This window comes from Kogia breviceps, chromosome 12 (genome assembly GCF_026419965.1).
Source record: "Kogia breviceps isolate mKogBre1 chromosome 12, mKogBre1 haplotype 1, whole genome shotgun sequence".
In the NCBI taxonomy this organism is placed as follows: domain Eukaryota; kingdom Metazoa; phylum Chordata; class Mammalia; order Artiodactyla; family Physeteridae; genus Kogia; species Kogia breviceps.
This window is the reverse complement of record NC_081321.1, coordinates 14348644-14360859: the sequence shown is the minus strand read 5'-3', so window position 1 is coordinate 14360859 and position 12216 is coordinate 14348644. Positions and strand designations below refer to the sequence as shown.

At 38.4% G+C, this 12216-nt stretch overlaps 1 protein-coding gene across 31 annotated transcripts in view; it reads right to left on the bottom strand.

Moving 5' to 3' along the window:
• PLEKHA5 (pleckstrin homology domain containing A5) overlaps positions 1-12216 on the bottom strand; it is a 235259-nt gene that overhangs the window by 104856 nt on the left and 118187 nt on the right. For 3 of the 31 annotated variants that reach the window (XM_067008829.1, XM_067008814.1, XM_067008827.1), the window contains exon 1: positions 6656-6763. The exons of 26 other annotated variants lie outside the window; for them this stretch is intronic. In XM_067008829.1, the coding sequence (XP_066864930.1) occupies positions 6656-6690 (35 nt within the window). In that variant the 5' untranslated portion in view covers positions 6691-6763. Of the gene's footprint in view, positions 1-5617; positions 5640-6655; positions 6764-12216 lie in introns of those variants that run through there. 2 more of the 31 variants (XM_067008812.1, XM_067008830.1) reach the window with 2 other exon arrangements.

Genomic DNA, 12216 nt, shown 5'->3' with positions numbered 1-12216 from the left:
ATTGTATTTCTCAAATTTAGGTAGAAAACCAGACAGCAAACAGCTCAGACGTTCACTGACAACTCTTCAAGATCCTTCCACTCAAACCAAAAAGAATGTTGTACGTTCTCAATTTGGCCTTGGTTTCATTACACTATCAGACAATTATACTCTTCAGCTTACTTTAAAATTGAAGAGCTTTGCAAACTATTACATACAGAATGGATAAACAACAAGGTCATACTGTATAACACAGCAAACTATAATCAATATCCTGTGATAAACCATAATGGAGAAGAATGTATATATATATATATATATATGTATAACCGAATCACTGTGCTGTACAGCAGAAATTAACAACACTCTAAATCAATTATACTTCAGTTAAAAAAAAGAAAAAAGTTCAACAGCTTTTATCAATAGAAATCATAACGCTGTATGTTACCCTCTGAGACTCAGTCTCAAATTAGGTTTAGAAAACATGTTTGTAGCAGTGATTTAGTTATTAAATATTATTTTTATTGATTAGTTATGAATTCCACAATTGGTTCTATGGCGGTCCAGGGTAAATTTTTAAATATTGCTAAATGTAAAGTTGATTAATGTCTTATGCAGATAACTATTTAAATTCATTTTCCTTTAAATAAAAAGGAGAAAAATGTTATGTTGAAATCTGACTACCACAATGACTGACTCTGCAATTTGTTTTTAAACTGAAGTGTGGAAAATTATGCCTACAATTAAAAGCAGTGTTTTAAGAACAAAAGAAAACACTGAAAGTGCCATGCCTTTTCTTGAGAGAAACTGAATTCTTGAGCCTTAGTTATGTGGAGAAATAACCACTGAGTCAGCAATCTAAAACATTGTAATTTTTTTTCTTTGCAAAACACGTAAAGTATATATTTCCTTTCCCCACATTTAGTTCTAAATGCCATTCGCCTTTTACTTAGAGCTAACTGCTTCCAGACATCCTGCTCAAACCTCAGTGATTCATTTACCCACATCTACAAATTCTCCCTACGCTCTTAACCCTTTATAATCTCTCCTCTCTCCTCTCGTCGTTCAGGAAATGGATTGGCTCAGATTTCTTGGGGAAAATGAAGGACTGAACAGGTGTGAGGGCCTGATGAGCCTCGCTCCCAGCAATAAACATTAAAATCGTCACCTAAATAGTAATCACCACGTGGGGTCACGCTCAGTGCTGCTCACACACTCCTTCTGTCACACGCTACACTGGAAACTTGACCACCTGTCCTCACACAGACCCTCCGAGGTCTGCGTTACCATCTTCACTTTACGGGTGAGTAAACTGAGGCTCCCAGCAGTTACGAAGGCGTCAGAAGTCACACGGAGACCGGGTCCCCAAGGTTTCGGGCGTGCCCTGTTTAGTCCCCCTTCCCCCACTTTCAACAGCTGCCCCTTCCTTGACTCATCTCAGCCAGTGGGACTTCGACATTTTGCCCTACGTCCTCTCCCAGTGTAAATGAAACACAGCACAACACAACACAGTCCTTTCCTTGGAGGTCCTTCCCTCCTGCACAGACCATGGACGTGTATCCTCCCCTCTTCTCCTTTCTGTCTCACTGCTTAGCATCATCCCAAGACTATTTCTATCTGAAGCACAGTAATGAAACCCGTTCTGATTCCAACTTAATTTTAAACCCAGTATTTCTTTTCCGTCTTCTTATTTTCTAAGCCTTTGCAATCATTTTCCATGCTTAGCTGCTCAGACAGCATTATGACAACATAATTGTAAATGTAACCTCACGTTTGATTATCCGTCCCAAAGAATTTAAGTACAAATAACAACAACAGTAAAGAATGGGTTTTACAGAATCACCCAACAGGAACAGAAAACTTTGCTTTTCCCGCTGGGAAAGCAGGAGTATGATGCAACGTTGCAAAAGTGCAAAGCTGAAAGCATTATTATAGACTAGGAACAAAATAAAAAAATAAAAAATTCAAAAAATGAGACACATAAATTTATGTTTTAGTTTTTTGTATTTACAGATAATTTCTAAATCATCTTCTGAAAAAAACCTTCCTGAATGAAACCAATATGCTCATTTAGAATCTACAAAATAAATTTTACAATAGATTTTAAATAATTTTGGAAGTAGTGCAAGAATAATTCAATTAACACCATGCTAATTACGAACAAAATGTACCCAGCACGTTAATAACTGTTATCCATCCTGAGCATTATGGAACAGCTACATTTTAGATCATTTAATAAATTACATTATACACAAAAATGCTTAAAATAACTTAGATAATTCTCTCATTTGGAAGCCATTTAAGTGATTCTTAAGAAGCTTTTAAATGGGAGGGTTAAGTGACACTTTATGGTTAAAACAGAAAAATGGCTCTTAGAATGTACAAGCTAATCCACCAGAGTAATTTTCTGTCAAGCACTCAAGAATCAAGTGACATTTCTGGATGCTACCCAGAAATTATCCTACGCAAGTAGACAGCTAAAGGCATCTCCATCACTGTCTTAGTCTAGGCTCTTGTGTCTCCAAGACTCTTAACATCCAAATCCAACTCATTTTAATCAGCATATCTCCCATTTAGACCATCCTCACTGAGCCTCAACTTCTTTCTGTAAAACAGGAACCAAAACCAAAACAACAACAAACTTTACTCCATGGGACTTTGTAAAGGATCAAGTACCTGGTAGCACCACCATCCATTACCTAATAAAGCCCTCACTAAACAGTAGCTAAACTTGAATGTGCAGGTGGAGTTAGCTTTCCTGAAAAGAAGTAATATGTCACACCCTTGCTTTAAAAAGTTGCTGGCTCTCTGCCCTATCTTTAATGTGAAGTACAACTAATCTAAGGTTAAAGCTTACTATTGAATGATCTATGTAAAAAGTCCTTGTAAAACCACACAACGAGTAAAAATGATCACAGGGTATATTTTAGAGGTTTCAAAGAATACTTATTTGAAAAATTACAGTCACTTGTGTAAAAAAACTATTAATTACAAAAATCTAATGGAGTTTTAAAATAAAACTAAGCAGAACTCCAACTTGGAAACATGTCAGTAGTCAGAAATATTCTTGGCATTTAAAAGCAATAATGTGGCATTAATATATATATATAACCTACAATTTCATTAATTCAGACATCTCTGGTAGTCCCTAATGAATGCTAATTAGTAATGCTTTATTGTAACATGCATTAAATGTAAGTTTACTAGGGCTTCCCTGGTGGCACAGTGGTTGAGAGTCCGCCTGCCGATGAAGGGGACACGGGTTCGTGCCCCGGTCCGGGAGGATCCCACGTGCCGCGGAGCGGCTGGGCCCGTGAGCCGTGGCCGCTGAGCCTGCGCTCCGCAACGGGAGAGGCCACAGCAGTGAGGGGCCCGCGTACCGCAAAAAAAAAAAAGAAAATAAAAATGTAAGTTTACTATACCACTGGGAAGGAAGCAAACAACAAATTAGAAAAAGAGGAATTTAAACACCATCTCTTTTGCTTTTGTGGGTGGTTAGACACTACTTTAAAACGTTAACCTAATTTTAACCTACACTTACATAACCACACAGTTGCAAAAAAATCCAATTATTTTATTGTAGATGAAACATTCTTCCCAACAGAATCAAGTTGACAGACTAAACAGCTCAATTCAAATAGAAAAAAAAAAAAAAATCAGTCATCATTGAATTTTACTATCCTTCATTGCATAGTTTTTAATCATTTTAATATTGCATGAGCTTTATCTAAACAACCACTTCAAGAAAAAGGGAGTTACTAATAAGTCAAATGATACCTTTATGCAACAAAAAGATTTTGTTAAAAAACAGTACTTTCTTTCCAAATGGCTATGTTTTTGTGTAACTTAAATACCTTCATTCATTCAATATGAGACAGGCACTGATGACATACAGCCTTAACAATGTTATACATAAACAAATAGGAGAAGTAATACAACCAAAAATGAAATGCAAAGGGGAGGCAGATTAGGGACTGATCTTGCTTAGAAAGGGGAAGAGCACGGAAGGTGGCACAGAAGTGGCTGCCATTTGAATTGAGCCTCCATGAATCAGCAAGAATATTCGTATGTGGCCAGAGTTTAGCATAGATTGAAGGGATGGGGGCACAGAAATGGGGCTGAAAATCTAGGCTTTGAGTGAAAATATATTTACATATAAAACTTTTATTATGTAAGTTTTGAAGCAATGTATTTGCTCCATTCTTAGGTTCTCTGTCACTTCAATTTCAAAGGAATATATATATTTTTAACTCTGAAAAGGTCCAAATAATAATGCACTTAGGTGACGCACACAGCACTTTAAGGCTCAGTTTAGTCAGCAAATCATTATCCCCAAGTACTGAGAAATTTCTCACTTACACAGGAGGTAGGAGTTGGACAGAAATCTGACCCAGAATACCAGGGCAGGGCCCACTTCCCACAGCAGAGACCGAGACACAGTGAGCAAAGCCGGCAGTGAACTCCAATGGCCACTGCAGGCCACTGCGATGGCCGTATTCTATTCTGGAGACACTTCCTTCGAAGAGAACGCAAGGCCACGGCGTGCTATTAGTTGGTTACATAACTAGCAGGTGTTCATCATCCCAGAAAAGATGAAATCTCTCTAATACAGGATCAAGACATTCTCCTCACTCATTTCACTTGCTCTATCAATTCATTTATTCATGCTCAAATATTCATTAAGCATCCATTAAGCACAAGGTTTTGTACTGTCCACTACTAGGAAACAAAAATATAGTTCAAGGCTATAATGGGCTTAAAGAATGACTATCCCATCTGAGTTTACTAATTAAGCTAAGTTTCAAACTTGAAGAATACAGCAATTATATTTTACAATCAGGCTTCAGTTTTGGTGGGAAGAGTTCCTCAAAGTGCACCTTACTCACTAGAAAACAGACAAGCACTTTATTCCCAATGCTTTAGACTTGAGTCAGACTTTTAAGTCAATTTCAGGTTATCTCTCCTCCCGGGCAATAAGCTCTGCTCATCCTCCCTTCTTTTTTGTTCTGCCAGATTTAATTTCCTGTTCATACAAAAAAGTTTAAGTAGCTTGTCTTCACTTGAACTTTAATAGCTTTTAGGCCAATGACCTCTGATGTCATAATGCTTCAAAAACATCTTTGTTTAGAATGTATACTGAATATATTCCAATTCATCATTACTACAGTAACTTACTGATTAAGTTTAAAACACAGGCTATTTTAAAACCATGTTAAAATATTTTAGGTAGATCTGAGATAAATTTTAAAGGGAATAGAAAATATTAATGAATTCTCTATATACTTTCTCGCTCTGGGCAGAATTTTCAGCTGAAAATTCTGCAGCTTATGCGAAAAACTGTGGATCTTGAATTAAGACCTTCAAGTCAAATAAAATAAAGTTGAAACCCTACTTCTATATCCTGTGCTTCTAAATATAGAAGAAATACAATGTATTAGGAGTCATAATAAGGCAATTATTGATATCTGCACATCTGCATATAAACAACTGATTTAGATCACTTCCTTTCAGTACCTATCTTATTCACTTAAAAAATATGTACAAATAGTCTTATTCTTCAATTGCTTCAGGAAATTGATATGAAAATATTCACATTTATTAAGAATTTTCATACTGCCTTTTCTTCAACTAGACTTACAAGTAAAAAGTGCCTGTTGTTTCAGAGAAAACTTTGTTGGAAAATTCCTCTAAAGGACCTTGAAATCACAAGGCTGCTACTGAACCTGCAAGAGAAGAATTACGCCAGAAATGACAAAGCGTAAGGCTTTAAAGGCTTCAGTTTATACTATATAAACAGTATGACATTAAAATTAAAATATCATTCATCCACTCAAAATGAAGGGGGAAAGAAAGCAAAATAGCCACACACACACAACTTACCCAACATAGCCTACTTCTTAAACTAATGATCTCAAAACAACTAAATCAATTCATACAGTGCAATTCAAAGAGACATGAATTAAAATTGCTAATAAGAAATCTTTAAAGGCATGTTGCCAGCCTTTACAATCAAAGGCAATAGTAATTTAATTACTTTAAATGCCAAAATATTGTCTATAATAATCTCCTGCCATTATATTGTTCTTAAATTTTAGGTAAATGAGGATTCCTATTTTGAGGATCCTACTCTGTATCACATTACCAGATAATTAAAGAATTAAATAACTAGCAGCTTCAGCTAACTGTTAATTAATTTAGACTAGTAATATACTTTTTAATAAAAGTATTATATAATGAGTACTGTTAGCATCTCCTCCAAAGGAATTTCTGAGAATTATTCATTTGGCTCTCATGAAGGGGGGGTGGGGGGTGGAAATCAAGCTTCTCCTCTGAAGAAGTTAAAACAATAAACAAAAATCTTTAGGCTTTCAAGCAATTTGCAACTACTGTGCATTTATGCAACTTCAAGTTAAGGAGAGACCAAAAGGAAGATTACATCTTAAAAATGCTCAAGTCATTTGAAAAGCCTAACAATGCATATACATTTCTACAGGAATACAATACTTCAGTTACAGAAATATTTATAATATGTAAATCCTTTGCACCGGGTACTGTGTCTGGCACTAGGGCTACAAAGATTACTTATCAGAGGCTCATTAACTGAGAAAAAAGGACTACCACTCATCTAGCCATCCGCTATTTATTATTATACATGAAAGTAACAAGGATTACTCACCAGCCTCCATCAAAATCACATTCGTAAACAGACATTCAACTACAGGCAAAAGGGGATACTGGAATAAAAATCACACTCCACTGCTTTGTCTTTGAGCTGCTCCCAAATGAGCGCTGTGGGGACGGAGCACTCAGGAAATGCACTGTGGCTGTCGGCCAGCCTGCCACCCTGCCAGTCTGACACCAGACTGACGTCAGGCACCAGTATGTCATTGCAGCTGCAAATTGAGGCAGCTTCTCCAGAAGAGTTTGTTGTGATTATGCATGCCTTCCAGCCATAAGAGTAAAATATGATTTCAATTCCCTTAAAGTTGGCACATAGCATAGGGTAAAATACCAGCATACATGGTTGCAAAGAACTCGTGAAGAATGTTCAGGGAGGTATTTTAAATAACCTTAGCTCTACATAGATATTTTCTGTTAAAACTGTAAGCAAACCTATTTAAATGATTCCTTTAAAAACATTTTTTTCTGTTGCTGTTGTTTCCAAAGTTGATACATACTTATTTCAAAATATTCAGCCAATGAAAGGTATAAAGCAAGCTAAAATTGCCTGCAGTTCCACACCTAAAAATGATAATAATAATGATAATAATTGATCACTTATTACGTCAAGCACTTTACAAACTCATCTGAGCCTCAGAACCCAAAGATGGAGGTTCTGTAATTATCTCCCTTTTCCTGAAGAGACTGAGGCGCAGAGTAGTTAGGGAACTTGCCTCTGGTCACGATGCTAGTAAGTGCCTGAGCAGGACTCAAAACCCATACATCTGATCACTAAGTTATACCAACTAGCAGTAAAGATAACAGCTGTTAACATTTTGGTGAACATTCTTTTAGACCAGAGTTTGTGTGTCTATAAACATATATTTATTCAATATAAGGAAATCAAACTATATATGTTGTTTTGCAACCCGCTTTTAAAATTCAACAATATGCCATGGGCAGCTTTCCATGTCAGTAACTATATCCCTAACTTTTCTTTTTTGATGGCCGCACATCACAATTACCAAAACCTGATTCCTACTGGACACTTAATTTAAAATTTTTTCTTATAAATAGTGCTTAATGTATATCATGATCTAGACACCTTTGTACTTTTCTGTATGTAGCTGTGTAGGATAATTCTTAGAAGTGGGATAGACAGGTCAAAGCATGTGCATAGGGCTTCCCTGGTGGCGCAGTGGTCGAGAATCCGCCTGCCAATGCAGGGGACGCGGGTTCGTGCCCCGGTCCGGGAAGATCCCACATACTGTGGAGCAGCTGGGCCCGTGAGCCGTGGCCGCTGAGCCTGTGCATCCGGAGCCTGTGCTCCGCAACCGGAGAGGCCACAACAGTGAGAGGCCCGCGTACCACCAAAAAAAAACAAAACAAAACAAAAAAAAAAACAAAGCATGTGCATATTTTCAATATCCACATGTTTGGCCCTCCAAAAACAGGTAACAATTTATATTTATACCTCAGTGCATTAGATTTCTCCTTTCCCACATACTGGGTATTAACAATTACTTTCCTCCTCTGCAAATCTAACAGAAAATACGGTTCTAATTGTGTGTGTGTGTGTTTATTTATTATTATTATCTTAAAATTTTATTTTATTTATTTATTTTTGTCTGCGTTGGGTCTTTGTTGCTGCACACGGGCTTTCTCTAGTTGCGCTGAGAAGGAACTACTCTTCGTTGTGGTGCGCAGGCTTCTCATTGCAGTGGCTCCTCTTGTTTCAGAGCGTGGGCTCTAGGTACCCGGGCTTCAGGAGTTGTGGCTCGCGGGCTCTAGAGCGAGGCTCAGTAGTTGTGGCGCACGGGCTTAGTTGCTCCGCGGCATGTGGGATCTTCCCCGACCGGGGCTTGAGCCCTTGTCCCCTGCATTGGCAGGCGGATTCTTAACCACTGTGCCACCAGGGAAGCCCTGTGTGTGTGTTTTAATTGCAAGTGAGGTTAAACCTTTCTTCATATGCTTATTCACACAGGAGTCAGTCTAGCTAATGGCCACAAGCACATAGGCTCTGGAGTCAGAAGACTCCAAGTTCAAGCCCAGCTCTTCTCAATAGTTTTCTGACCACAGGCAAGTTACTTAGCCTCTCCATGCTTCAATTTCCTTATATGGAAAATAAAAATAACAATTTAATCCTCATGGGATTTTTGTGAGAATTAAATGAGAAAAACCATGTAAGCAATTGGAAAAGTGCCTACCACATAACAAGTGTTTGATTAAATGTTAACTCATATTTAATGACCGACTATATTTCTTCTGCATTTCATGCCCTTCAACCAAAATGGTGACTCTTAACAAGAGTATGGACAAACCATTCTACAAAACTTACTGGAAATATCCTGTTAGAATGCTAATGACATAAAAATGTGCAGATACATCAAAGTGAGTTGTCTTACAACTAAATTTAGCATGTAACATAACTGGAGCTGAAACACTCCTTTCATATGAAACTGCTATAATAAAAATTAAAAATAGCATTTCAAGTTGAGAAAACAAAATTGTTTCATCATGTAGCTTGAAATATAGACAAGCAAGCCGACACAGTTTGCTATAACCAGAAGGGTTTGCATATGTTTTAGAAAAGTAGTCAGTCATTCATGGATCTGTCCTATTTTTTTTTTTCAAAGTGAAGGTTTTGCTAGCCTCAATTAGTCTCTGTTTAAACTTCTCACACTAAAATGGAAAACAAAACACATTCTTGAAAACGTCAAAGAGAAGTCAACAAAATAACTTTTGCCATAGTTCTAAAAGCCAAGGACAGCCCCTTTTAAATGTCACAACTCATAACAATGTTTAAGGAGAATATCTGAAGGTTAGAATGTAGTAAGCCTATTACATCTACCCCAAACCAATGTGACCTTGTGGTATATAAGTCTTCAACTGTTCACACCATCAGAACAGTTTTAACACAACACTTTTAAAATGAACTAAGAAGGAAGTTTCATGTTATTCTAGCACATCTGGTTTAGGTACAGTCACTGTCGTATACGCTATAAAATTATCCCAGCTGAAGGCAAACATTTCTGTAATAAAATGGCAGCATAATAGGCTTGCAGAATCACAGTGGCATGGTGGTTCTGTATATGGCTGCCAGGAGAAAAACAATAATGGAGCAGCAGAGATCTGTAAAGAGACTCTGAAAGATTGAAAGATTACCAGGGATACCGAGAACTAACAAGTCGACCAGTGTTTGGTTTATGAAGTTACTAGCACCCTGCACTATTTCTCTAGGACCTGGGAGGCTCAGGTCCTTCCACCTACCACCCACAGTTGCCAGGACCTCCACAGGGAAAACAGTGTGGCTGGGCAAGGAACTTAAAAGAGGGAATAAGATAAGGTCCCTCCTCTCAAGGTCAGAACAGCCTGGAACTGACAGTTTAATAGGGAAGAGAGAGCTGGAAACAGATCACTATAACATAACCTGATTTGCAGAGCACAGAAGAGGAAGTGGCTAAATGCCTAGGGGAATCTGGAAAAGACTTAACAAAGTACAGTAAATGACAGCTGACCTATTTCAAGAGGAGATTTCAGTTAGAGGTAGCAGCAGTTGTGAAGGCACAAATTTAAGATGTAATCTAAATTTTACACCTACGAAAGGTACCCAATTAACAGAGAAACTGTTCATTTAAGGGGAAAAAAAAAAAAAAAAAAAAAAAGCAAAGCATACCAATAGGACAATTCTTACAGGTAACTTGTAAGAATCTGCCCTGCTTTTCCCCAAAGTCAGGGGTGGCTAGTTTAGCTTTTTTGATTCTGCCCACACAACATTTTTAGGAAAGGAGGCTGAGGCAGATCGTGGGTGTACGCCACGTGACTTTGTCAGAGCTAATGAACTTCTTTAAATCAGTAGAGAATCCGAAATCTCAATTAATCCTGATTCTCTTTTCATGAATCTCTACACTACAGGGCAGGAACCATGCTTTGTTAAAAAGCCACAGAAAAAAAAAAAAAAGAGAAAAAAAAAAAAAAAGAAAAAAAAAAAAAAAAAGCCACAGAAAAAAGGTCCAGTGAGGGCCTCCAAAATATGTCCCACCAAACAATGTGCTTCAGTACATTCTTTAGGGCCGTTCGTGACAATGACTGAGGATTCAGTTCTGATAACTATCATTTTTCAGTTCTTGGTTACTTCACTTCTCAGTGGCATTTAAAAATCTTGACCACTCAGTTCTTAAAAATGCCACCATTGACCCTGAATTATGTGACCTGGTTCCCCAGCCTTCACTTTGCAAAACAGGCATGAATCCAAATGACTCAATCCAGCACCCAACTGTCTCTATAAATTTGGTGCCCATTTACTCCTCACTAATACCCAAAGCAGAAGCTCTTTTACTGGGTGAGAAACAGATCTACCAATGTCTTTTCCGTACTGTGTCTCACACTGCTGGGTAACACCAAGTGCTCAAATGCCCCATCACTTGATTACTGATTTTTATCTTCTAGGTCACTTAATTAATGCGAATCTTTCGGGTCAGAAAAAATATTAGTGCAACGAGAAGACCACAACCACGTATTTGGGAGGTGTGTTTCTTCTAACACTACCAGGCAATTGACTTTGGCACAATCTAGCTGGAGATAGCGTCAGAGCTCACAGGCTCAGTTCCACAAAACTGTCCCCCCAACCCCGTCCCACCCCCGCCCAACTTTAGATACCAACCACAAATCCAGCTTGTTATCTGTGCTTCTGGCTCACTGGCTATACATGGAGGTTTCCACACCCCCATTGATTAGTCTGAGTGGCTCACAGAACTCACAGAAAGACTTACATTTACCAGTTTATTATAAAGAATATTATAAAGGATAGAGATAAATAGCCAGATGGAGAGGTACACAGGTACATACTTTATAAAGGTAAAGTAAGAATACAGATAGACTCCTTTTCCTTTCTCCCAAATTTCCAAATTCATTCATCTTGGCATATCAATCACCATATCTTTATGACTTAAAAAAGAAACATCAAGGCATCAATTTACAAAAGTAAATAAAAAATACAGTTGTCCCTCAGTATCTGTGGGGTTTTGGTTCCAAGACCCTCATCCCTCAGATACCAAAATTCATGGATGCTCAAGTCCCTTAACTAAAATGACACAGTATTTGCATATAACCTACACCCACAGCCTCCAGCATACTTTAAATCATCTCCAGATTACTTATAATACCTGGTACATTGTAAATGGTATGTAAATAGGCAAATTCAAGCTTTGCTCTTTGGAACCTTTTGGAATTTTCGCCCCCAATATTTTTGATCCACAGTTAGTAGAATCAGTGGACGCAGAACCCTCAGATACAAAGGACTGGCTATAATTCAAAAATACGGTGTCTCACATCCTCATTATCTTCTGTTAAAAGGCGGCAATCAGGGGCTTCCCTGGTGGCGCAGTGGTTGAGAATCCGCCTGCCGATGCAGGGGACGCGGGTTCGTGCCCGGGTCCGGGAAGATCCCACGTGCCGCGGAGCGGCTGGGCCCGTGAGCCATGGCCGCTGAGCCTGTGCGTCCAGAGCCTGTGCTCCGCAACGGGAGGGGCCACAACAGTGAGAGGCCCGCGTACCCCGCCCCCCCCCCCAAAAAGG